This window comes from Sinocyclocheilus rhinocerous, unplaced genomic scaffold (assembly GCF_001515625.1).
Source record: "Sinocyclocheilus rhinocerous isolate Xijiao unplaced genomic scaffold, SAMN03320098_v1.1 scaffold66, whole genome shotgun sequence".
Classification (NCBI taxonomy): Eukaryota; Metazoa; Chordata; class Actinopteri; order Cypriniformes; family Cyprinidae; genus Sinocyclocheilus; species Sinocyclocheilus rhinocerous.
Genome location: NW_015662934.1, coordinates 896,829 through 924,392, shown reverse-complemented (window position 1 = coordinate 924,392; position 27,564 = coordinate 896,829). Strand labels below are relative to the sequence as shown.

The following is a 27,564-nucleotide window of genomic DNA, read 5'->3' as shown; positions in this document are numbered from 1 at the left end:
CTGGGTTAAATACAACCCAGTGCTGGGTAAAATAGGGACAAACCCAGCAATTGGGCTGTTTTGACCCAGTGGTTGGGTTAAATGTTTAACCCAACCTTCTGGGTAGTAACCCAACCGCTGGGTCAAAACAACCCAATTGCTGGGTTTGTCCCCATTTTACCCAGCATTGGGTTGTATTTAACCCAGCAATTTTTAGAGTGTATTTTTACAGTATTGCAGATTTTTTAAACATTTTTTTAAATTGTGAGTGATGCTTGTCCATGCAAAGATTCCCACCAAATTACGTTTTTTAATTAAGTGTTTTCAAGCACATTGCTATGTGGCTGCCAAAGTGTTTAAAGCATTTTAGCACATTGTTAAATAGATACTAAGGTGTCTTGAGTATTTTTAGTATGATGCTATGTGCATTTCTGGATGGTTTCTTACTGGCCCAAGTCAAATGGGATCATTATCAAGTCTTAATCATGCTTTGGTTCATTAGATGACTTGGATTTGTTCAACGCTAAGTATGAGAAACAGTTACAGTGATGCTTACCTTAGTCATTACTACAAATAATAAGGAAAATAATGTGGTATTTATGAATGCACATTATATGTAGCTGTATATGGTGTGAGTGTCCAGCAGAGGACAGGATTTCTCCCTAAACACAAGAGCAACCTGTAAGTTTAGATGTAATACAAAAATAGTACTCCTAATAGTACTCCTTTATAAATATTTTTAACAATGTATTTAATAAAGTATATAAAGCCACATCAGTATGTGGATCTCTACAGACATGACTTAATAAATACTTTTTATATATAAATCCTACATTGAGTGGCTTGGACTACTATTTTTATATTAAATTAAATATCCTTTATCAAAAGAGAACCAGTAGGTATCACTTCACACCAAGTAACAGTATTTGCAAACTTTGTTCACATGTACATTTAAATGTTCTGGAAATAGCAGTGGCAGCTGTCACCGTTTTCTTTCATGTATACACTCCTAGATTCATTTCGTAATCATTTCAATAAAATGTCATAGGGAATAACTGAAAGTACTTGGTGGTGAAAACAAAGGGAGTGAAGTTGCCCATCCCATCTCATGCGGCCTGTATAACCAAAAAAAAAAAAAATGATGACAAACAGGTTTGACGTCATGAAAGTGTCCACAAAAGTAAATGAACCGAATACAAGCAGGTAGAGGGAAAGCAGGTGCAATCTCAGACTGGAACAGGTGGGTCCCTGAGCAGCTACTGATTTCTATTTGTTTATTTTTCGAACAGCATTTTAGTCCACTTTGCTTTGTTTGTTTTTGGAATTATTATCTTTATTATCTATTGTAATCTATATTTTTTCGATGATATAGTCCATAATCAGTGTTTAAGAACTTTCCTACCATTTAGATTGATTTTTAGCATTGTGATTTTTACTAAAAACAAAAAAAAAAAAAAAAATGATGACAAACAGGTTTGACGTCATGAAAGTGTCCACAAAAGTAAATGAACCGAATACAAGCAGGTAGAGGGAAAGCAGGTGCAATCTCAGACTGGAACAGGTGGGTCCCTGAGCAGCTACTGATTTCTATTTGTTTATTTTTCGAACAGCATTTTAGTCCACTTTGCTTTGTTTGTTTTTGGAATTATTATCTTTATTATCTATTGTAATCTATATTTTTTCGATGATATAGTCCATAATCAGTGTTTAAGAACTTTCCTACCATTTAGATTGATTTTTAGCATTGTGATTTTTAAAAAAATTAGTTTATGCTCTGAAAAAATGTATGTAAAGGCTTTTTAGTCATCATGGTAATAACAGTATTCTCTGAAGTAAATAGCATGGTATATGAATATGGAATTGCCATTGTATTTGATACCATCAGTGTACCATCGTACATTGAAAATACTTTATTTAATAATTCTAGTTATGCTCAAATACTTTCTAACTAGAAGTAAAACTAAAGTTTTTCAAGAGAACTCAATCGATAACTTTTTGGCAGCTTTGATCAGTGGTACATTTTTAGGCCAAACCTCAGTGACAACGGATCAGGCCGTTGCCTTATAAATAATCTTGAGTATTTTCCCTTCTGCTGGATATTCTGATCATTATTTTATTTTTCTTCAGAAAAGTGTGACGAGGCCAGACAGAAAAACACACTACAGCCATGGGAGCAGGATCCTTGACATGTTTGATGTTTGTAGTTGTTGCTCTGAATGCAATCGCTGCTGTAAGTCTGAAACAAAAAAATACAAAGATTGTTTATGTTGTGAAATGTCACATATTCCCTCTTTTTTTAATTTTTATTAATAGATATATACACATTAAAAAAGTTGTCACTTACTACTTTTTTATGTATTTTCCCCTTTCAGGCAGCAGGACTGGCATTATTCGCAGTGGCTATTTGGGTAGCAGCAGATGGGTATAAGCTCTACCCCATATCTGGTGTGTCGGGAAAAGATGACATATTTGCTGGGGCCTGGATTGCCATTTTTACAGGCTTTGCCTTCTTCCTCACATGCATCTTTGGCATCTTTGCCGCCCTGAAAAGGAGCCGTGCACTCATGCTGGTGGTAGGTTTTCATAGAAGACTATGTCATATCTCATATCTTACATGAATCACTATTATTCAATATTACCTTTAGCGAGACAATCAAATTTAGGTTTAAAATAAACAATCACTTTAATTTTGAACTAATTATCATCAACTGTCATCCTTCTACAGTACCTTATCATAATGTTCATCATCTTTCTGTTTGAATGCGCATCTGCCATCACAGCAGCAACCAACCGGGATTATGTGAGTACCGTCACCAGCCTCTCTGTACTGTAAAAGTAAAATAGAATGACAAAATACACATCAGAGACGCTAGGCCCACAGGCATCTAGTTGTGGCCCATTCCTGCTCTCTCTTTCTATATTTTTCTGTTGTTTATATACTGTCCTATGTAGCGAATCAGCTCATGGGGAAATATGAATAATTAATCATAACTAGTTATAATTAATTATAAATATTTAGATCCGCTGTAGATATTTACTTGACCTCTCAGGGTCAACTGTCTGTCAATTCTAAGAACGTTAATTTCCTGGTTAAGGGAAATAACTTTCTTACTGTACAACTCTACACAGAGCCTGCAGCATAAATCTGCATGATTAGGGACGCCAGTTATGAGTAAACAATGAACAACGTCAAGTGTGATACAAATAAGACTTTATTAACTACATAAGGTGTCGTGGTTGCCATGGGGACCAGGGGGGGCCTGGTGTCGTTGCAGACATCCTGGCACCCAGTTTATTGGGTGAGGGGACTGTGACGATTTGTTAATCTAATGAATAACTGATTTGTTAAATCAAATGAAAAATTGTGTGTTTGATTGGTCCAGACGCTACACCTATAAATTACAGTCTATAATCATATGTAATGGAACAGCAGCAAGTTTATAATGGAGAGAAAGTTGGTCTTTTCTTCATTTTTTAAATCCTCTTTCCTTTATTATAGCTGGTTGGGAACAGTAACTTTGTAAAGAAACAGATGCTGCAATATTATGGGCAAGAGAGCACACAAGGAAAGCAGATTACACAGACATGGAACAGAGTGATGGAACAGGTAAGCTGAACACCAATGACGACCTCTTGGCTTTTATCGAACACAAATGCCTTACACCTGTCCAAGGATTGTGGCTAAAACGTAAGATATACACTTGCATAATATTAGGAAAGAAAAACCTTAATTTTCAACTCAGACTTGACACAACATGCTTTTCTGTTGCCTTGTGAGAGTGGCAAAAAGTTAATTGTTGTAAATAGTATAGTGATGTATGACAAACCAAGCAAGCAACAATCTGTTAGTCAACATGGTGGATAGATAGATAGATGGATAGATGGATAGATAGATTTTGAATTGTGAAAACGCAAACAGAAATGGCGAGGGGAAATCTTTCACCCTTAAATGAACTTTCCGACCGGGTATATATTCCTACCCTTACCAAAAAGAAGTATACTTCAAGTTTATTTTATTAAGTATACTTAAGTAAAGTTCAAGTATATTTTTAAGTACACTTTATGTAGTAAGTATACAAATATCAGTGTACTAGTAGTATACTTGTAAGTGTACTATTTCAATACTCCTTGGGACTAAATTGGCCCTCTTTCTAGTACTTTTAAGTATACTTTAAGTATAACAATAGTATAAACTAGAGTACACAACTAGTTTACATCTATGTTTTTAGTTTGTACTCAACTATACTAAAGGTGAACTTATAGGTATACTGAGCTTTAATCGCATTAAATATAAATTTAAAATATAATACACTTTCATTAAATAACAATCAACATGCAGTAAAGTGTCTGAAAACACTACATTCAGTTCACACTTAAGTAGATCATATCTGTAATAAGTACTCTTTTTAAAAGTATGCTAAATTGCACATATTTTTCACAAGGGTACCTTAAAAAAAAAAAAAAAATTTTAAAAAAAAAAAAAAAAAAAAAAAAAAAGACTATGAATTGGATTCAGAATGATAATAAAAACGTAGATGAGCCGATCAACACCCCAAAGCTTGACAGTCATTACCTCTTCTTGGGTTGACATTTTATTCCACGAGGTTACACAGTTTTGATGCCGTTTTATGTCTGATCGTGTTAGATTACATGTGGAAGCATCTGTTGTTTTGGTTTCTTCTTCGCTTGTGTTTTGGAAATTCTGTACAGAAGATGTGTAATAGCGCCAGTCTACCGTATAATAATGAAAAAAATGGATTCCCGAAGCACAAGTATAGCTCAAATATATTTAGACTTTTTCTAAATATATAAGTATAAATGTCATTTTAAGCATATTTCTGAGAAGTACATAAAGCACATTTCTGAGAAGTACATAAAAAGTAGACTGAAAGTATACTTTCCTATTTTATAGTTTAAAAGAAGTATACTAAAAATACACTATAATAAACTTCTTTTTCGTAAGGGTATTTAATTGACTGGATTCCGCCCGCGAAAATTCGTCGAACAATTCTTTGAATTCAAAGTTCACACAACTTGACGGATTCATACAGAATTCTGCAAGTGAAGCGCACTTCAGGTTTCCAAGCATCACAACAACTTGGTAGATTAATATAGAATTCAACTGATGTACATGTGACTGGTATTTTCTCTTTACTATATTGAGATTGATTGATTAATCGTACCTTTCTCCTCCATCAGGTCGAGTGCTGTGGAGCAGACGGTCCACAAGACTGGATAATGTATAACTCCACCTTGAAACAGATGTATCCTACATACAACTGGCCCCTCAGCTGCTGCAAGAGACTGAGTACCTTTGATTTGCAAGATCCAGCAGACTGTAAGCTTGGCCGGACCGGCATCCTATTCACAAAGGTAACTTAACGTTTAAGCCTCGTAACGTCACCTGACGTACAGAAGACAAGAGACAGCAACAAACTAATTACTTGGAGTTAGTTTTCATAGACAGTAGTTCTCAACTGGTGTCACAAAACAAAGTGGTCTGTTCTGATAGGGATAATTTGAATACAAATAATTTTAAAATGCAAATAATTTAATATAAATTTTGACAGTAAAAAAGAGAAAATCTTTTTTTCTTTCTTATTCACATGAATAATTCTTCATGGCCTAATCAGGTCATGGCAAGATTGATACATTTCTTTCTTGCTTGGTTTTTTTTTCCTTTTTCTTTTTTTTTTTAAGGTGCACAAATTTTAAATTTTTTTTTTTAAGGAGCACAAATTTTAAAGGGGCCCTATTATGCTCTTTTACAAAGTCTTGAGTTTGTTTTGGGGGTGTACTAAAACATGCTCTCATACTTGGTGGTTCGAAAAAACGCATTATTTTTCACATAATTTACATTATTAAAGTACCTTGCTTCCCAGCCTGGCACAAACGGCTCGATTAGTTCCGGGTTTGATGAAGGTCCGCCTTCCGAAAAACGTAATGTGTTGTGATTGGTTAGCTGTCCCAGTGCATTGTGACGGTGTTTCAGTACTGCCACGCCCCTTGCTCCGTCTTTCAACAAAGCTTTTTGGCAAAATACACTCCCTCATGTTGTGGAAGCTGTCCTCAATAAAATGCGCAGCACACAATAGCAAATTGGGGTTATAATGCTCAGGAACAGAGTTAAAAAATAAATTGCAACCAAACGCTGATGTTTTCCTGCTTTTCCTTGCACATATGCACGGTAATAATACTTTCCAAGCAGCAAACATCCTCTACCACAGCTCATTTCCTGTAAACACACAATGCAATGTCTCAGCGTCTTCACAACCAGGAATTCATTACGAACAAACCTGCAGACGCTGCCAGCCTCCGCTATTGCGTGTATGTATTTATGTGTTTGAGAAAGAGAAAGAGTGAGGGAGAGAGAGAGAACATTGTCACACATCTCTTGTCAGAGACAAAGAAAATATAAATATGTAAATTGTATAGTCACAGACATTGCAGATGATTAGGTGTACAGTGTTCTTAAAGAGGAGTTCTCAGTGCCTTCTGCGGTCCTGTCACAGAGTGAAGCGCCTGCTTTGATCACTCGCATCGCTCAAAGTGAAATCTGTCTCTATGACTTACAGTGCTGAGGGAAGGATTAATGATTTCTGCAGATGGAAGACTGAGTTCTGCTCTGTGTGGGTTGCGGGGTTGTGGTGGGGTTTAGGGGGAAAAGGATCGTCGGAAGAGACCAGATGCTCTTTGGAGTAGGAACCTGTCCCAAATGGTGCACTTGAGATCTTGCAATGGCCGTTTGTCATTTTGGTTCTCAGAAGGGTCCTCACAAGCCCCAAATGGATGTGGGGTCCATACCAGACTACTAACCAATAGTCATTACGTAACAAATGTGTGGACTTAAAATATAAGTCTACATTTGGGACAAGGAGTCCACTTTATAGGCTACTCTGAATATTAATCACTGATTGGCTGATGTATCTACACATACACTAGGCCTACCATTCAAAAGTTTGTGGTTGGTAAGATTTTTAAAGGGGTCCTATTATGCTCTTTTACAAAGTCTTGATTTTGTTTTGGGGGTGTACTAGAACATGCTCTCATGCTTGGTGGTTCGAAAAACGCATTATTTTTCACATTATTTACATTATTAAAATACCTTTCTCCCCATCCTGGCACAAACGGCTCGATTAGTTCCGGCTTTGATGAAGGTCCGCCTTCCGAAAAACGTAATGTGTTGTGATTGGTTAGCTGTCCCAGTGCGTTGTGATTGGCGAACAGCTTAGACGGTGTTTCAGTACTGCCATGCCCCTTGCTCCGTCTTTCAACAAAAGCTTTTTGGCGAATCTGGCAGGCACTGTACTCCCTCATGTTGTGGAAGCTGTCCTCAATAAAATGCGCAGCACACAATAACAAATTGGGGTTATAATGCTCAGAACAGAGTTAAAAATAAATTGCAACCACTGTTTCCTGACATCATCCGCATTCGGAAGCCCAAACAAAGACGTTTCAAAGACAAAAACTGTTTCAGGCAGTCGCACACCGGACGAGAAGCGCAGCGTCACGTCACGCCACGTCTTTAAAATTCGAACACATTATTTTTGCACGCACACCAGCGGCGCCGTTCGGCGTCTGTCCGCGGCGCCCAGCTGTGTCGTGTTGTACTTGTTGTAAGAATTGTTCTAGATGCGGCGCTGCGCTTCTCATCCAGTGTGCGACTGCCTTTAGACATGCTGAAAACTTGACGCTACAGCAGCTCTTCTTCTTTGTTTTCTCTGATGCACTAACTCTGCAGCAGCACTTCTTCTTCGTCGTCGTCTTGCCTGATGCACTCAACCAAGTGTTTCAACCACGAACCCTAATTTCTGTAGGCGGGAATTATTTTAATGATGTTCTAATGGGCCGCTTTGTGACATCACAAAGCCCGGAAACCAACGCTGTAGTCCAAACGAGCCGTTTGTTGTAGTTCTTGAAAAGGGATTTTTTAAAAACGAAATATCTCCCTTTGGAGTGGACTTTGAGATTTGTAACTTTGTAGATCTTTTTTATGCCCAAACATACACACTGGCTAAAATGAGAAAAGTGAAAAAGCATAATAGGACCCCTTTAAAACAGTTTCCTGAGAACCACTGTGCAGTAGCACAACTTTGATTCAATTTATGCTTCACTTTATATGTTACTTAATGGTGCTTCTGTCAAATTTTTTATTTTTTTGTATTTTATTGATACTTCAGGGTTGCTTCAACTATATTGAATCTGTGTTAAGCCATTACACCTGGGCTGTGAGCTGGTACGGTTTCTCCGTTCTCATATTAGTGGTAAGTCTAGATGTTTTCTAAATTACCTCTATACATTCACACAGGACGTGTTATTGTGTTTAAAACATCTAGATGGAACAAAATGGTCTTCAGATGCATCTTCAAAGTTCAAGCTACTTTAAAAGCTTGAGAAAAAAAAAAACCTGTCACACCACAAAATGCTGAAAACCAGAATTTACCAGAATTATGCAACAAAGATGCAGTGTGATGCATGTGTACATACACCAATAACCAAAATCAGCACAGAGGGAATGTAAAAATGTGTCCTGATTGTTGACCTTTAAAGCTTTTATATGCATTTATATTAATATTGTTATATATAAGTATTCAAATATGTTTAGTATTCAAAGTACAGTTCTATTATAGAAGAAAAATTCAATTGCACATATATTCACTATTCTGATGCACTTCTGTCCTACAGTTTTTCACATTAGTGATCGCTATGATCTACTTCATGCAGCTGGAATAACTACGGACTCCGCATGATACATCTGCCAACTGAGCAGATGTTTCCACTCTTGCTGTCACGGAACAATACAGATGATTGCACATTGCACATGGATAATTGATATGACAATTTCCATCCATTCTTGTATAATTATCATACATTCAGTTTTAATGGTGTCCTATAATTTGATCTCCAATTAGCACAAAAGGAATGTCCCAGGTTCAGTACAAATTAATCTTGATCAAAAGCATTTATGGTATAATTTACCGCTAGTGAGCATGATCTCATTATGTTAGGGAAGAAAAAATTACATGCCTAAGTAACTAATTCAAGTATAGCTTTCATATTACATGTTGTATTATGGATGTTTTTTTTCTGGGGTCATTTTAAATTTTTATTAACAATATTTATCAAATAGGTTCTTCAAGTGATTGTATGAATTTTCCTTTATGCCACAGTCTACACTTGTATTTCTTCTTACATACATATTTAATATAAAATTTGCTTTAAAATGCCTAAATACCAATGAACAGGACATTTGTTTTGTAAGATTCGTTGCTGCACATTTGTATTTAAAACTTACTTGACAATGTTTGTTTATCAAATAAACATGTGATTGTGCTGATGACTCTTCATGTGTCATTCACTGACCGCAAACCGACAAAACCTGTGGCAGGCTGCATGCTGGTACAAGCCCTGGGAAATAAACAATCCTTAAGAAAGCAAGAACGAAAAAACAACAAAAGCCTGGCAGCTCTCCACTCCCTGAACCACCCAAACCATTACTGCTCTGACTAATTATCTAATGCCAATAGTGTTTGTACATGTATTAGCAAAGAACAAAGGAGGGCATGTTAGCTTGCACATGTCTGCTTTAATTTATACTCAACTGGGAGTGTCGCCTGATCAGAAACAGACTGGTTTTGCAGGATATCCAGCCAGGAAAGACCTCAACTTCTCTCATATTACTGTCTACAAAAAAAAAGGCTCCCATCTCGGAGGGTGGAGACTGCAGCGCTGCAAGCCCTGTGAATTAAAATCATCTAAAAATAACACAAAACCTAGGGGAAAAAACCCCACTTCTTTTAACAGCAAATGCAAAAATTCAGCCTCAGGACATTCGTCCAGGTTTGCCTCATCAACAGGAAGGTTAATCAAGTAAATGTCATCACAATGTTACTTAGCAATGTTAATTTTTCCATTTGAAAACTTCTTGCATTCCAAGGAGATTTCCTGTAATACTTACCGCCCATCATTAAGCTACCTCATCTGACCTGTGTACAAAAATATTATGTTCAAAAATAATCACCCAACTACAGGTTTCGTCACTGACGGTGTCCAAGGTTTTAATTCACATATTTGAAAATATTACAAAATAGGATGAACTGCCTTTCGCCAAGTGGAAAAGGCTGAAGGGGAGATTGTTGGACATGTATATACCTTCAAAGCCACATGCATGACCTCTCTCACTGAAACATACACGCTCACAGGTCTGCTAACATACATAGGTAGCATTAATATTTAGTGTTTTTCAGGAACATATCCCCCTTGGTTATTCCCTGCATAGATATGTATTAAAACAACAGAGATAACAGACATGCAAACACACAGTGTCATATTCTCACTCATACACACCTTTTTCCCCCCCATTTTGAACTTACTAGTGTGGAACTTTGGGAAACTGTAAATAGGGGTAACTGGGCTAGGGACAGGGTTTGTATCTAGCTCTTCAATATTTGCTTTCATAACGAAGGATTATTTAAAATACGTTTAGTCATTTAAGAGAAGGCACCAATTACTAAACAAATTTTAGAGATTCTATCTCTGGTCAATCTTGGAAGAACATCCAGGACATTTTTAATGACCTGAAAGGTACTACAGCACTGAGTAAACACTGGAACATTACTGAGCCCAGAAAGAGGGATCTGATAAAAACGACTTTTAAATTTATAAAGTCATCCAAGACTAGTTTTTTGGGCATTGAAGGAATTTTCAGTGGTTTGTGGTGAATAGTACCAGGTATTCAATGTTGCTAGGTTGGGATTCCTCCTTCACAGAAACCCAGGGATGTCTGAGAGTGACACATTGTGACATGACCTACCTGAAATACTTGCTTTGGATTAGAACGCCAATATTGATACACATATCATCTGACACATTATTTGAGAATGAGCAGAAAACAGTACCTCACAGAAGTATGCGCTCTCAATTACACCCTCCCAAAAAATCTGCAATTACCGTTCCTTTTTATGTGCTTAACGTTAGACACTCTGCTCATGACACATTCATTCACACACAAATTCACACACAGACTAAAGAAATAAAAAAAACTCCTAATCTTCACATTCTTTGAAACAAATTCAAGAAAGGCAAAATAAAACTATTTCACAATAACTCGTTCCATTGAAAACTTACAATAACTTAGAAAAAAAACAACAATTAAAATGGAAATATCATCACATTGTTGCCAAAAAATGAAGATAACAAAAACTAGCCATACTCATAAAGTTTCATATAACCACCAGCATCTCTTTAGGTTATTTATATCGTACTTTGTGGAGGAAGAAAGACATGTCAAGCTTGTGCCCCTGTACAGCATGACTTAGTGTCAAAGAGAACCTAAAACCAAACAAAACCCAAAGCAGAAAAACAAAAATTAGCCACTGAGCAACGTCCTGTCAGAGTTAATAGCAGCTATGTACCTCTCTGACTCCCTCTGCTGGACAGCACAGTGTGTTCTGGAATGTTTTTATATCTAAGCCACTTTATGGTTCACTTCTTTGATCCTTTCTGCTTCACGTCTTATTCTCGTACACTTTTCCCACTCCAATACACACACTAATCGCAGGACAGCAATGGGTTCTTTCTGAGACAGAAACACTACTAAGGACATACCCCACTTAACTTTGTTTAGTTAAGTTTTACAACGCGTTAACTTGTACAGGAAACATAAGTCTAGTGCTTATAACCGGTCTATATCATATCCTCTAAACACATAGCTCTTTAGCAGTAACTACGGGTCTGGCCCTCAGTTCGGATGGTCCAGTTGGGGCCCGGCAGGCTTCCCTGCCGGTTTAAGCCTCTCTGGTTGCGCAACCCGGGAGGTCGAAGCGAAGGATCCAGGACAACATCTCGTCGCGGTGTGTTGGGATACTGGGGAAGCACTGGCCCTGACTGGTATGGATACTGGTTAAACTGGTTGGCCACGGTCTGAGGCCCATATCCTCTTATCGATCCAAGCGCTAAGTTTGAGAAGGCCACTGTAGGTGGAGTGCATGTGTGGGAAGAGTCTGGGAGGCCTTGAGGGCCCCAATTGGGGTATGGGGGGTCCTGATAATATGGTCTTGGGGGATAAGGATTATGGGTTGTGCTTTGTCCCTGGGCGCTTGGGATAAAGTCTTGGCTTCTGTAAAACTTAACGACTTGGTCACCAGATGGCATGACGTCAAAAGCTTGTCTATACTGGCCTCCGGAAGATCTCCGCAAGGGGTCTTGACGTTGGAAAGGTCCTGATCCCACTCTAGGCGGCACGTGACCTTCAAAGCGCCCTCGAGAGGGTCCTGGAGTGTAGATATTATACGCAGGTGGAGGTTGTTGCTGCTGTTGGCTAGGGTAGGGATTTGGAGGGTGCTCAATGTGCGGAGAAGAGGATGGCACAGAAGGACCCTCCCTTTCATCCTCTGCAAGCTTTTCAATTAGCAAGGAGGCAATTTCCTTCCCAGTCAGGACATGAGCAGGCTCCGAGCTAGTACTTTGGGGATCTGAGCGACTGCGGAAATGCATGGCACTGGAGGCAGACGCTGCTATATTGGTCACTTTGGAATCTGAGGACACATCATTCTGGGCAGGGTTGTCAAAACCAGCCATGTGACTTTCTTGCTCTGAATGCTTCTGTTTGTCATCCGGTGGTGACTTGGAAGGTGGTTCCAGTGTCTCAGATGTTTGATGATCATTTTCGTCGAGGTCTGTGGTGGCCCAGCCCTTTGAATTAACCCCAGATCCTGGTGGGTTTGTGAAAGGGTAGTTGACGTAAATGTGTTCAGGCTGATCTTTTGAGATTCCTTGCACTGGTGAGACCTGAGACGGCTTTAATACAGCATGCTGATGCTGATTCAGTGGCAAGTCTTCCAGTCTGGAAGCCTCAAAGTACCGGTAACACACCTTCCCGTTTTCAAAGTAGGGGTGAAGCTGGGAGGCTGTGTGGTCTGCAGAAGGGGAACGCTGAGGGCGATGCAAGCTACATTGGTGCACAGACAGAGGCACCATGCCAGCAGCGGAGCCCACTCCAACGGATGCGGGTATGTGATGCACTTCACTGCGGGGCAACCTGACAGATGACGATGTCTGACGCTGGGGACGGGGATGGGGAGGATGTCCTGATGATCCATCCTGAGAGCGATGGTGAGAATGAGAATGGGAAAAGGAGAAAGAGTGAGAGTGTGCTGCGGCCCAAGCTCGTGTGGCCTCAGATGACCAAAGCTGGGGAGTCCTTCTGCCCCCAGGTCCTTGGTGGTTGTAGGGAGGAGGGTAACCCCTGGAAATAGGCCTTTGATTGGCTGGATCAGTGAGACGGAGGTTTCCCTCCAGATCCAACTTCATATTTTGATAGCTGTGGTGTGCATAGCTGGGTGGCACTTGTGGATGCTCAGGTGCACCAATTTCGTAGTAGAAGTTCTCCATCTTGGAAGGGTCTTCGGAGGAGGGGACAACCGGTCTGATTGGTGTGGACTGGGCCTGTTGCTGTTGTTGTGGAAGAACCTGAGCAGCTTGGCTGGCCATCCTGGCTGCATGATAGCGAGACAGCATGTCAGAGGTACTGCTGATTCGCTCAGAGAAAGCTCTGGAAAGTGGTGTGTTCCCTTGCGGTGGCCCTGCCAATCGTCGAATGCGACTGGCATCCAAGGAGCGACGTATGTAATCATGACGGTCAGTCTGAGAGAGTGGAGCCCTCAAGGGAGCAAGATCAGGGGGCTTGGGTGGCACTTTAGGGCGAGTGGGCTGGAAGGCTCGTACCTGGGCCAGTGGAGAGCTCTCTGATTTAGAATGCAGAAGCTGAGTGTGTGGTTGGGCTGCAGGCTTGGACTGGCCGCTGGATTTCTCCTGCTGAAGCTGCGGAGCAGAAAACTGTCGTCCATAAGCTGGAGGTTTTCTTTGAGAAGGGATGGCTTCACTGGAAGAGGGTGGGCTGGATTTTGAGGGCTGTGCTGGAGAGGTTGGTTCTTCGTTCTTGTAAATGGGGCTTGGTGTTCGCTCATTGTCTTCAGAGGAACTGGCAGCTGACAACTCAGAATTGGATGTCCCATTGTCAGAGACTGAGCTGTCAGAAGAGATAGTCCCAGTGTCTCGCCCAGGAGGTGACCTTGACTCTGTATCATGTGATTTGTCTGCAGGCTTTTCAGCAACAGTTCCACCCTCATCGTCATCACCTTCAGTCTTCCACACAGACAAGGGGCGTACTGTGGAATAAATCTGATTAGGATCAGAAGATAGCAGAGCACCTGCATCTGCAGAAAGGGACCTCTGGAAGCGGACATCTGTCTCAGGGGAGGTTCCACTTTGACGGGGGCGGTATGGGGGTGAGGCACCTTGCCGCAGTGCCTTGTTGGCACTTTCAGCAAGAGCCAGAGCCATGAGGCGTGCAGGGTTCTTGGGGGGAGGAGGAGGGGGCTGCTGTGATGGAAGGGGAACACCAGTGGGACCCAAGATACCTGAAAAAAGGTTTGAGAGTAAGGAATTAAGAAAAAAATTAGGCACTTGAAAAAATTAACTATTTTTGACATTAAACCAGAGGTTCCCAAACTTGCGGTACATGGAAAAATATATTTATGGTAGAAAGTTATTTCATTGCAAATGTATAGCAATCGAACAAAACCTGCATAATATGTTGGAAATTACTCAAAATTATCATGTTTTCTGACAGGGCAGTGGTGGTACTTGACAACAGTTATAGACAAGGGTGTCCAGTCTGAAAAGTTTGGGAACCAATGCATTAGGCCATAATCAGAGTGTGTACTCACTAGGACCCTTGATTTTGGCGACGGGGCCCAACTTACTGTTGAGCTCTTGCTGGCAGCTCTCCGTGAGCTGAAAATCACATGACCTCAGGAGCATAGATATCATCTGGGGTGGCTGAGGTGGTCCACTACTTGGAAGTCCAGGTTGCAATTCACCAGCTCGTCCACCAATCATTTCCAGAACCTTAAAATAGTTAAAATTATTTACTTGTAGTTCTCAGCACATTAAACAGGGATAGATTTTATTTTAAAGGTATTAGTCCAAATAATACCACATTATGTTTGTGCCCCTACAAAAAAAAAAAATCACCAAATATGTTACGCTCAAATTCACCTTGGCAGGTACACTGATGGCGATCGGATCAGAGATGTCCAGAGGGGGGGATTTAGGCGCTTTAGGTGAAAGTGCATGAACCACTTTACGTGTAAAGGAACGCCTCTCTTGAGGGGGCTGAGACAGGGGTGCAGAGGTTGCTGGAGCTGGCGTCTGGCTATGGGATGGGCTTAGGTTCGATTCGCCCTGCTGAGCTGTGTTTGTGGGAGCATTAGTGACTGCAGACGGCCTGTGCTGACAGAACACTTGCTGAGGTGGAGCTGCTGCAGCCAGGATCAAACTACGACGAGCTGCGGCCTCTGATTGATTGAGAACGGAGTCTGGATCTTCTGTTATTGAGCGCTGGCTACCAGTCCGGGTATGGGCTTGATGGCTCAGACAGCGGTAGGGAGGGGGTGCAGCCGCAGGAGGGGACTCCCTGCCGCTAGGATTGACAGCTGTGCTCCCCAACCCTATTGGCCCATCTTCCAGGAAGGTGGGGCTAAAGTCAATGACATCTTCTGCCATCCATGAGGCAGATGGTTCTTGGGAGAAATCAGGCAACATGTACACACCCTCCTCATCCTCATTTTCCTCCTCATCAGCATCACGGGTTTCCTCAGGCAGCAGGCTGTCGTAAGAGCGGCTTGGATGGATTCTAGATGGGGAGCGCTGGGGAAGGAGCTGCGGATCAACAGAGGCAGTCAGCGAGAGACCATCACTGCTGGAGCGAGGTCTTCGTAAGCGTTGTATCTTTCCCTGACCTGAGAAGAAAACAGCGCATCACACAAGACTCTTACTTTTCAATTATATAATTAAAAAAATGTCTATATTGAATTTTATTACATATACTAATGCTTAAAAGTTTGGAGTCAGATTTTTAAAAATATTTTAAAAAGTCTATTACTTACCAAGGCTGCATTTATTTGACCAATAACAGTACAATAAAGTATTATTGCAATTTAAAATAACTGTTTTCTATTTTAATATATTTTAAAATGTAATGTAATGGCAATGCTGAATTTTCAGCAGCAATTACTCCTGTTTTCAGTGTCACATGATCCTTCACATGATCATTCTAATATGCAAAAAATGTCTATATTGAATTTTATTACATATACTAATGCTTAAAAGTTTGGAGTCAGATTTTTAAAAATATTTTCAAAAGTCTATTACTTACCAAGGCTGCATTTATTTGACCAATAACAGTACAACAAAGTATTATTGCAATTTAAAATAACTGTTTTCTATTTTAATATATTTTAAAATGTAATGTAATGGCAATGCTGAATTTTCAGCAGCAATTACTCCTGTTTTCAGTGTCACATGATCCTTCACATGATCATTCTAATATGCTGATTTGATGCTAAAAAGAAACATTTCTTTTTATTAGCAATATTGAAAATAGTTGTGCAGTTTCAAAAATAGTTTTTGAGGTGGCAGGACTCTTTGATGAATGGAAAGTTCAATTGAAGAGCATTTGTGAAACAGAAATATTTACTGTCACTTTCAATCAATTTAATGCATCCTTCCTGAATAAAAATATATCTTTCTTTCAAAAGAAATCTTACTGACACCAAATCTTTGAACAGTATACATACACAATTTTATAACTGTACAATAATAGTGAAAAATTATTAGCTATATTTTTACACTTACCTTTTAAAAAGCATTTTTTCACATTTTAAAGTACCAATCTATTAGGTCTTAAATCTTATTACATTGCTCCCTGGTGTTACCAAATGTCATTCATACCTGCTCCACTGTGCTGAGATGACAGGGACTCTTCACTCTTTGCTGACCTGAGTGTCACACTGTCCACCCTGCAACCTAAAGCACACATACAGCACTAAAAACAGCCATTTTCACATCAGCATGCAGATCTATTTAGAATGAAGTACGGTCTAAAGAAATGGATGAGATATCTTTTATACCTGCATGAGAGGTAGCAGGCTGGAACAAAGAGGTGATCCTGGTGGGTTTGCGTCGCCCTGCCGCTGTAGGTTTCCCAATGGCAAAAAACGTCTTCCAGCTCCCACCTGCCGACTTCCGGACCTTCATCCCTCTTTTCCTCCTAAAAGAAACAAGAAGAAGAGAAAAATTAAATTTAGCACAAATGCTTTAATTTATATTTATAGTAATAGCTCATGAATCAAAACATCATGAATCAAAAGAATTTAATCGGTAGGTCAACTATTCCTTCAAAAGCCATTGATTTGTTCAAAGAAACCCACTTGTCAGCAGGCAGGTCCAGTACAGTGTGAAACTGGCTGATAGCGTGGTGAGGAGATCCCTGAAGGAGAAGTGGAGCTTGTGTGCGAGCCTGCGCCTCCTCTAAAGACAGAAGCCTGGTGGACACAAACGACTTGGGTCTGGTCAGAGACTGTCGTGCTGTGGAATCAGAAAGAGGCAAAAAAAAATAAAATAAAAAAAAATCAGATTCAGATCCATTAATCCAAAGCACAAAAGCGAGTAAATGCAATACTGCAGCGAAGAACACAGCAATTGACAACAAACAGGATTCAACATGATACATTGCAAACGGAAAGACACCTAAACATCAACAAAAAACATCAGCTCCTCCAAAGCTTCCGTAGTCCATACAGCTCTACTGCAAAAAGCTTCGTAGAAGAAATACATGGGCTGGCCAACAGACTGGAAGTTCACAAAAACATAAGTGGTTGAGGCCAGAAACGAACTCTACGCAAGTACACAAATGCACATGCTTTGCTGGTGCTTACTCAGATTTAACATGCACAATTTGCAATACTTAGTCAAGTCAGGTAATGCACCTTTTAGTGCCTCTTTTAGCAATGTTGAGAATTCAGTGCGTAATAATACATGCATTATGATTTGTAATTGAGCTTGCATATCTAGGAACGCTTGTACTTTGTACTTGCGTAGAGCTTTTTTTGAGCCTCAGCAAGCCTGTAAAGTCTGGGACATCAGACGAGTAGAGAAATAAATCGAATAAAAAGCCTGCAAAAGTATAACGTTTTTGCATTTTGAGAAAGATTGTAACACTTGTGCATAACATTTAAAAGCTGTTTGCTCAAGAGCAATATTTGGGGTTAATTTGTAAAAGAAACCTATGATTAACACGAAAACATAAGCTGACATACAGAAAAAAAAACTAAAAGACACTTTACCTGCTGTTAATGTCTCAGAGTCGAGTCCGCAAACAGACACTATAGCTCAAATTTTTACTTTAACATTCATCCCATTTACCCATGTTACCTAATGATTTTCCTCAATGTCCTACTTAATGAAATCAAATTTATATAGATGAAAAGATCAATTAATAGGAACCATAAACATTTTGCCTAATATTAATACTTTCTCACACAAAAAAAGTAATAAAAAGATTAAAAGAGATTAATAAATGTCAACAAAAGGATTTATTGCCTTATATATTATCCATCTGTGTGCTGTACAGTTCTAACATGGCATTTACATAGGCAAAAGATGTCTTTATAGCTGTCCTCGACAAAAACAGCTCTCAAAATAGTCCATCCATATGGAAAATGACATAGCTAAATGGCATATAAAGCAAATGGTTATAAAATTTGGGCTTGGTAAGCTTAATGAAATCAAATTTATATAGATGAAAAGATCAATTAATAGGAACCATAAACATTTTGCCTAATATTAATACTTTCTCACACAAAAAAAGTAATAAAAAGATTAAAAGAGATTAATAAATGTCAACAAAAGGATTTATTGCCTTATATATTATCCATCTGTGTGCTGTACAGTTCTAACATGGCGTTTACATAGGCAAAAGATGTCTTTATAGCTGTCCTCGACAAAAACAGCTCTCAAAATAGTCCATCCATGTCGAAAATGACATAGTTAAATGGCATATAAAGCAAATGGTTATAAAATTTGGGCTTGGTAAGATTTTTGAAAGAACTCTTGTTCACCAAGACTGCATTTATTGGATCAAATATACAGTACAAACAGTGCAACTGTGAAATATTATTTCTATTTTAGTACATTTTAAAATATAATTTATTCCTGTGATGCAAAGCTGAATTTTCAGCATCATTATTCCAGTCTCCAGTGTCACATGATCCTTCAGAAATCATTCTAACATGCTGATTTACAGCTCAATAAACATTTCGTATTATCATCAATGTTGAAAAAAAGTTGTGCTGCTTAAAATTTTGGTGGAAACTTTTTTTTAGAAAGTAAAAAAAACCAGCATTTATATGACATGGTAATCTTATGTAATATAAATTATAAATGTTTCAGCATCATTATTCCAGTCTCCAGTGTCACATGATCCTTCAGAAATCATTCTAACATGCTGATTTACAGCTCAATAAACATTTCGTATTATCATCAATGTTGAAAAAAAGTTGTGCTGCTTAAAATTTGTGGAAACTTTTTTTTAGAAAGTTAAAAAAAACAGCATTTATATGACATGGTAATCTTATGTAATATAAATTATAAATGTCTTTGCCATCACTTTTGATCACTTTAGTGTGTCCTTGCATAAAAGTATTAATTTCTTCCACAAAAAAAATCTTACTGAGTCCACACTCTTGTGTAAACATCCATCCATCCATTCACAAACATGTGAACATTGATGGTATCTTTTTGATCCCTGCTAAAAAAAAAAAAAAGATTTGCATGGTTTCTAGCAGGTCAATTATGGTCATTAGCTGGTTTAGATGGTTGAAATAGCTGGTCAAACAACTGATGAACCTGATTTTGACCTGGTAGACCTTGGAATAGCAACAAACCAGATACCATATTCCAAGCTGAGCCATTCACACAGGACAGACCTGAGTTTTTTAATGGATGTCTATGTAAGTCTTACTGATTTTTCAAAAACAATACATGGGAGTTTTTAACTCAGCAGTATGTACTGTCTGTATGGCCCCTTAAGCTGGCTTGGCCAGGTTTTTCCTGGTAGAACAGATTGTGATTTGAGAGACCACTGTAGAGGGTCAGTCTGGATCTCATATCATGGAGAAGCGTCGTAGCTCTGGGTCCAGATAAGAGGGGTCAGTCAAACAGGACTCCCCCCTTGCCTCCCGAAGACTAACCAGGCGTGTTCGGGGCTGGCGTGAGATCTTGTGCTCCGCCCCTCTTGTCACTATGGAAACACACAGCTCGCTCTCAGTAAGCCTCACTTACACATGGGTGAGGCCATTGTAAACATGTTCCACTGTGCTGTGTTAGCCAAGCTCATCACAAGAGACTAACTTATGAAAATAACTGGGCTGGGAGACATATTAAATATTTATAATTTATTTCCAATAATTTTAAAGGAAATTAATTTAACCTCACCTCCATCGTATTGCAATTAGCAATATTATAGAGATTTTAATAGGGTTTCTAAATGTAAAACTCACTAAATTGCCACAACGTTTGGAAGTGTTTTGATCATTCATTAAAAAAAAAAAAAACAGATTTGGAGTTAAAAATATTCACAGAAGTCCCCAAGTGGCATTTTACATAACTTAAAATGCTTTAATAAAACATATTCAAGTAAATATTACTGTAAGTATGCATACTCCATATTGGTGGATTCAAATAAAAATGATTAACTGTTCATTTTTTGGTTAATTTTGTGCAAAACTGTGGAAAACATGCCTTGATCATTTTAACTAGATTCTTTTATTTTTTTTAACTAGATTTTTTCCCCTTTATTTTTTATTTAAACAGTATTAATTTACAGGTGCATCTCAATAACTTTTCCACGACATTCTAATTTATTGAGATGCACCTGTACATGGCAGCAGTGCCAATTTGGCTGAAATGATTCTTCATTATGCATAAAACATGACTATTTTAAAAACATTTTTTTATTTTCATTTTCATATACTGTTGCTCAAAAGTTATAACAGTGAATAACAGTATAAAAAAAATAAAAAATAATTCACACTGATCCAGAACTTCTGAAAAGTAGTGTAAATATCAAGAAAAATATAATTAAAATGCAAAATATTATAATATCATTGCAAAATAGTGCAATAATTTAACTACATCGCCCAGCCCTAATATATTAAATTTGTTGATTATTATAGGTATTTCAAGTTGTGTCATAAGGGATGAAAAAGAAAAGAGAGGAGTGCACAGGCCTTGTTGTAGGAGTCACGTATCACTGTTAAATATGAAAACAAGAATAGCTGCAACTCAGAAGGGAAGAAAACACTGGAGAAATTAAGGTCCGAAAGTTGCATCAGAGCATCAAGTTATTAAACGCATTCTCTGTTCTACTGTACCGGTTTACCAGACAGCTCTGTTCCAAAACATTGTGTATTGTCTGCATAAGCAGCATCCTTACTAAAAGTTTGTCACTGAGCTTGTCACATTACGGAATTGGTTTCTTCTTGAAGGATACAACATTGTTGCCAAAAGAAAGTACTGTATCTTTGAAGGCAGCATAATTAAAATGCCTACTTTTTGGCTATGATGCATTACAATACTGCTCAAGTAAGCAGCTCACTAGATTTTGGAACAAAACCAACATCACTGACTGTTTAATGAAAGTGCTGTTTGAAGACACCGGACTGAATGGGTGGTTTACTGATGAATGCGAACATCTATAGAGAGACAGATTTGTTGGTTCAACATACCTGCACTAAAACGGCCAACAGAAGTGAAGGAGTCACTGAACAGTACTTCCACATTGCCGAGCAGAAACTCCACGACCACGGACTGGATGCGCACTTCTTTAAATGGATCAGCACCGCTTAAGCCCACTACTTCAATTTCTTTGGATCTGAAACAAAACAACAGCAGATTCTGCTTCATAATCATGTGTTTTAATTTGAACCCTGAGCCTGTACTAGTAAAACCCACAACACAAATGCTTAAGCTGCAGTGAGAACATCAATGATGACAGAATGTAAATCTCATACAAGTGTTTTCAGCAGTAAAAAATACTGATATTTTGGATTCTTGATAATCAATGATCATTCATATCACTTTTTCTGATATGATCAAAAAGTGAAAATTCTGTTATCATTTCCTCACCGTCCAGTTGTTCCAAACCTGTATGAGTTTCGTCCATCTGCTGAGCACAAAAGAAGATATTTTAAAGAATCTTAGTTACCAAACAGTTAACTGTAGTCATTGACTTCCATAATATGGAAAAAACTCAATGGCTACCATCAACTGATTGGTTACCAACGTTCTTCAAAATATCTTCTTTTGGAACAACTTGAGGGTGATTAAATGATGACAGAATGTTCATCTATGGGTGAACTATCCCTTTACCTGTCTCCAATATCAACCTAAGCAGGCTGATGATGATATATAAAAAATAAAATGTACAAAATAAATGAAAATATACACCTTAATATTGTGGACATTGGCTGAAATGGATATTATCACCACATTGAGCGTCACTAATATTTATGTAGTTAAAATTCCATGTTCGGGGTTACCTGAGCAGGTTGGGGGCCCAGACAATGGCCAGATTCTTAATGTGCATGCTCGTCTCTCCACTGCAGGTGGCCAAATGGGCCAGGTGTCTGATGAGGTACTCCAAAGTGCTGAGACAAACACAAAGATATCACTTATTGCCAGAAAACACTGCTCTTTCTGTCACACTTTCAATGACAGATGACGCTACTTGTGATGCATGAGTAGTAAGTATTGGGGTTACCGGTAGTGAGGAGGAGGAAGTTGCTGGATAACATCATGTACTTTCACCATTCTTTCTTCCTCTGTCATCTCTCCCATACATTCCTGGACAGACAGGAAAATACAGCTTGCTTAGTAACATGAGTAATTTGATCAAAATTACAGTAAAAACAGTAATATTGAGAAATATTATTAACATTTAAAATAGCTGTTTTCTATTTGAATATATTTTAAAATGTAATTTATTCCTGTGATGCGAAGCTGAATTTTCAGCATCATTTCTCCAGTCTTCAGTGTCACATGATCCTTCGGAAATCATTCTAATATGCAAATTTGCTATTAAACAAACATTTATTATGATTATCAATGTTGAAAATAGATGTGCTGCTTAATCTTTTTGTGAAATCTATGATACACACTGACACAAAAAATATCTTCTAACATGAACAAAAACAACAGAACACACAATGTAAATACATTTTTTTTTTAAAGTCAGGAAAGGATTTACGATACTATGATATTACCATGGTTAAAAAATAGTTCTGAAATCCTAATTTTGCAGAAGGTTTAAACATAACTTATGCTAGAGCCAGAATTACTTACAGCAAACTTGTCGTAGAGTTGGTACGTGAGCAGAGGATTGGGCAGCTCTCTGAAGTAGAGTTTGCACAGCGAGCCGACGCAGTGAATATCCTGCATGTACACATCTTTCGTCAGGTCTGGAACATTTTCACTGTCAAACTCATGCCTGATCAGGATGAGAACAGAATTCATGGTCATGCATATAAAGAGCATAAATGTACATAAATTATCATTTTAAGTGTGCACAGAATAAAGGAGTGATCCGTGAAAACCTTTATATAAACTTGAAGGAAGTACATTGTTTAAAATCCTGAAAAGTAAATCAGGGCAGGATTTTTGGACACACCTGAGTTTCTGTATGTTGGAGGACACACCAGAGTGTCTGTAGATGCCATCCACCACACCATGCTTCTCTATGAACTCTGAGCAGCTCTTTAGTACCTGTGGCACTGAAGTTTGATCACACAAATATCACAAAATTAGACCTTCTGCAATGTTCCCATCTTAAAGCACATTAAGAAAATACTCTGTTTCTTTACCGTCTTGGCCAGAGTTGAGGAGATGCTCGCCGAGGTCACAGCCGAACACCCGTTCTTTCAGGATTCCCCTCTGCTTTAGCTTTTGTTTGGTGGGTCTGGACTTCATAAAGGTGCGCAGGAAGCCCATCAGCTTGCCGTGTTTCTTAGACACTGCCAAAAGGGGGCAACAGAGAGCTACTCAGGCAAATTACAATATGGACTGCACACTTTCACACACCACATATTGTTTACTGCTCCCTACACACTCAGCAGGGAATATCTGAAAAATACACAAAATGTGACAAAATGTGTTCATTTGGAATACCTGCAAACACAGACAACACCTGACGTACACACAGATGGGGGTTTAAGTATATAATAATAACCTAATATAAAATTATATATATATATATATATCCATTTTATGCAAAATATACATTATTACATTTAAATTAATATAAAACATTATACTTAAAACCCCATAAACATTTAGTTATGACGTTTTCGACATTTAATATGTAAATAAATGGGATTATAAATCTCTAAACGGCTTAGTAACAAATCCTAAACGGCTTAGTAACAACTCCTGAGGTATATTAGGCTGAAAAATGCTACACAAATGCAACAAATTTCATATGGTGGCTGACTGGCCTCATACACTCCCTATTCGAAACAATCTCATTAAAAATGATCTGAAGCGTGCAAACTTTGCAGAGCACTAACAGGTGACTTGAACGTACAATTGAATTCTCCATATGAGCACTCTGACCCATTAAGAGAAGAAAACCACACCAAAAACATCTAAAAAGCCAATCAGTAAGCTCTAATCTATGAAGTTTACAACTCCTGCAGGTTGTGTTCCATTTGAGCAGATCGGCCATAGGTCTAAAAAACATGTTACTCTGAGTAGGTGATATAGCTATTGATCAGTGGTTCTCAACCTTTTTTAAATCATATTTCAAAGCTGCTCACTTTCCAACTTTTTTATTTATTTAGAGAAACTAGGAGTGGTAATATTAACATAAACAATTATAAATAACTAAATAATAAAATTCTGTCATTTTAAGAACAATGTTCTTTAAATTAGGGTTTACACTTTTTGTTGCCTATGAATTTATATGAGTTTTCTAGTTTGTGATTACAGGGTTTTGACAATTATTTTTTACTCACAAATTGCAATTTACACTCAATACAATTTTTAATTGACAAAACTGACTTCCAGGTCTAGAAATCAAACTTATATTCAGGTTTTAAAACCCCGGTTCTTAAACAAAAACGTAAGGAACTTCTTAAAGAAATATGATTTTGCTGACATTTTCATTTTTAGCAGTTTTAATCTATGTTTTGTCTTATTTTAAATCATTTTAATCCGCCTCGCGTCCCCTTGGAAGTGTGCTGAAGTCCCCTAGTGAGTCCTGACCCCATGGTTGAGAACCACTGCTATAGATACCCCAGGGTCAATGACCTGGATGAAACAAATGTAGGTTAACAGTTAAACAGGTTAAATGAGGGCCCTTCAAAGCCCGTAGTGTAGACATCAACATGTCGGTTATGCAAGTCATTAATGCAGTCTAACAAGCAGCACTTTTAGAAATGAACATCACCGTGGCTTAACCAGACGTGATCAAGACATCTCCTGAAAGTTCTGTGATAAGCGAAACTAGATTTAGACATTCCTTTCCACTGCCTTTGTCTAGTCATTTCCACTGTTTGTTGTTGGAATCTTGTCGCATAGTGTCTGGTTAGGACACACAGTGTTAAAACGTTCAATATAACATGGATCAGGCACAACAAAAATCAATCCCCACAGCCTACTAACAGATTCTCATTTATACAACAAGAGGCCTGTAATTCTTCAGCAGATGCTACAGAATGATGCCCACATGAGCACTTGAATGAATTATACAACATTTTTGCTGTGTCTCCAACCTCCAACACCCAAGCTCATCCTCTCCGAACCTCCCACACTCTCTCTGCCTGCTGTATAAACAACCACAATCCGTGTTACAAATGCTTGTCTCAAAGGATAGAAGGCGTTAGAAAAAGGCGGATACAGAAATGTTAGTTTAGGTAAACCCTTTGAAGTTGTTACCAGCCAGGCTTAAGAACCAAGGATGAAGAACTGAGAGAAAAAGATGGGGAACACAATCGACAGAAACATCAAATGCATCTAATACATTTACCATTAAATGCTGCTGTCATGTTTAGCAGACTAAACAACAACCTTAAAATCTTAAATACAAATTTGTTTTGACTACAGTGCCTTTCAAGGCCATAAAAATAAGCTTGAAAACAGCAGCCATGCTAATATCATCTGCACTAGAACATCAAGTAACCAAAGCATGTGTTCTTAAGAAAAAACTATTAGGGCTGGGCTATATATCAGCTATTCATGATTAGTGGTTGACCGATGTAGGTTTTTCAAGAATTGGTGCAAATAGTTTGGGGCCAGCAATATATGTAATTTTTAAAGAAACATTTATTTAGCAGGAAATTAGAATGATTTTTGAAGTATCATGTGACACTGAAGACTAGAGTAATGATGTTGAAAAGAAATAAACTACACTTGAATATATTCAAATAAAAACAGTTATTTTAAATTGTAATATTTCATTACTATTTTATGCTTGATTCTGATTGGTTGGCAATATTTTTCAGTAAATGCACAGCTAAAGTAGTTTTAGTAGTTTCTTGACCGCAGTACAGTTCAATATGGACACTGTATACTTAACCAAATTATTTTAGTTATTTCAAAGACACTTGCAGCCTACCACAGCGAAAGAACTAAAAACCACAAAGGCATTGAAATAAATATGACAATTTCCTTTATTATCTATGGAATGCATGCGCTATCTCTGCTCTCACTCTCTTTTATGCACACACTTGCAGTCACTCACTTGCACACACTCACTTGCACAAAACTTGTGACTTGATAAAACAGTTTCACTATTTAAGAGCTGTGGACATTTCTCAGTAGCGGTGGTAGCATCATTATTTTTGAAGTAGTTAAATGTTAGTATAGGCGTTGCTGCCGAATGCAGCAGACAGCCACACACACATTCAAAAATGTCTTGAAATAAAACACCTGAAATGTCTTGTGGTGCATTAACAGTGTTATATAAGCGGAGTAACTGACTCCAGACTGTGAATTATACAAAAATATAGCACATCCAAGGTGGTAATGCAGTTACAACGCGGTATTTAGTATTTAAACATGGCCCTGAAATGAAATCTATTTTCTAAATGCATTTTACAGATCTTATTCTGAACGATTCTTATATGACTAAGTTTCTTTTTTTTTAAATGTTTTGAAATCGTACTGTTTAATTAAATTGCCATAACTTGATCTTGCAGGGAAATTACAGACTTTTTCTTATGATGTATGTAGGACTTCAATCAGCTAATCTGCTTAAACCTGCTCCTGCAAGGTTGCCCTTATCTGGTTCCACATTTAAGTACAATCTAATCAACAACTGAAGCACAGAATCACATCCCTGTCCTACATTTTTTTTCTTTTTCGATATACTGCTACACTCGGCTGTGTCACAATAGAGAAGAAAAGATCTGACTGTGGTTTCATTGTGACTTTAAAGTGCCCCTATTATGCCATTTCCAATATTGCCTTTCATGCAGTGTGCAACGTAACTGTATGTGAATGTAAACAATCTGCAAAGTTGTAAAGCTGAAAGTGCACGATAAATAAAGTTACTGTCTCCCAAAATAAAGAATCGACTCTGAACAGCTGAAACGAGTCGTTAGTAATTCGAATCCCACTTCCGTGACGGCTACACGTCACGGGGTAACACATTTGCATAATGCGCGCCTATGTTCTACGTTGGCCGGC

General features: G+C 38.3%; 2 protein-coding genes across 6 annotated transcripts in view; one reads left to right on the top strand and one right to left on the bottom strand.

The window, feature by feature from the left end:
- The first annotated feature begins 1,185 nt into the window (after positions 1-1,185).
- On the top strand, positions 1,186-9,316 carry LOC107728482 (uroplakin-1a-like). 2 transcript variants are annotated; one of them, XM_016538656.1, is made up of 8 exons: positions 1,186-1,219; positions 2,107-2,209; positions 2,352-2,552; positions 2,705-2,779; positions 3,479-3,586; positions 5,179-5,352; positions 8,160-8,243; positions 8,665-9,316. In XM_016538656.1, the coding sequence occupies exons 2-8, from the start codon at positions 2,147-2,149 to the stop codon at positions 8,710-8,712; spliced, it is 753 nt and encodes a 250-aa protein (XP_016394142.1). In that variant the 5' UTR covers positions 1,186-1,219; positions 2,107-2,146; the 3' UTR covers positions 8,713-9,316. The 2 variants fall into 2 exon arrangements, with proteins under 2 accessions (XP_016394142.1, XP_016394141.1); XM_016538655.1 differs by lacking the exon at positions 1,186-1,219 and adding an exon at positions 1,489-1,540.
- A 1,019-nt stretch (positions 9,317-10,335) lies between these two features.
- The window catches only part of LOC107728480 (rho GTPase-activating protein 33-like), a 57,602-nt gene continuing 40,373 nt past the window's right edge, over positions 10,336-27,564 (bottom strand). For all 4 annotated transcript variants that reach the window (XM_016538650.1, XM_016538651.1, XM_016538654.1 and 1 more), the window contains 12 exons: positions 23,742-23,891; positions 23,549-23,651; positions 23,224-23,368; positions 22,643-22,725; positions 22,422-22,529; positions 21,609-21,754; positions 17,253-17,409; positions 16,953-17,092; positions 16,774-16,848; positions 15,040-15,782; positions 14,709-14,889; positions 10,336-14,399 (listed from right to left, as the gene is read on the bottom strand). In XM_016538650.1, the coding sequence (XP_016394136.1) occupies positions 11,695-14,399; positions 14,709-14,889; positions 15,040-15,782; positions 16,774-16,848; positions 16,953-17,092; positions 17,253-17,409; positions 21,609-21,754; positions 22,422-22,529; positions 22,643-22,725; positions 23,224-23,368; positions 23,549-23,651; positions 23,742-23,891 (4,736 nt within the window). In that variant the 3' untranslated portion in view covers positions 10,336-11,694. The remainder of the gene's footprint in view (positions 14,400-14,708; positions 14,890-15,039; positions 15,783-16,773; positions 16,849-16,952; positions 17,093-17,252; positions 17,410-21,608; positions 21,755-22,421; positions 22,530-22,642; positions 22,726-23,223; positions 23,369-23,548; positions 23,652-23,741; positions 23,892-27,564) is intronic.

What these genes read in the sequence shown, in the direction of transcription:
- LOC107728482 (XM_016538656.1), top strand. Translation starts at nt 2,147, where the DNA reads ATGGGAGCAGGATCCTTGACATGTTTGATGTTTGTAGTTGTTGCTCTG. An exon ending in GCCGTGCACTCATGCTGGTG is followed by an intron (nt 2,553 to 2,704) that starts GTAGGTTTTCAT and finishes ATCCTTCTACAG; the next exon opens with TACCTTATCATAATGTTCAT. An exon ending in GGAACAGAGTGATGGAACAG is followed by an intron (nt 3,587 to 5,178) that starts GTAAGCTGAACA and finishes CTCCTCCATCAG; the next exon opens with GTCGAGTGCTGTGGAGCAGA.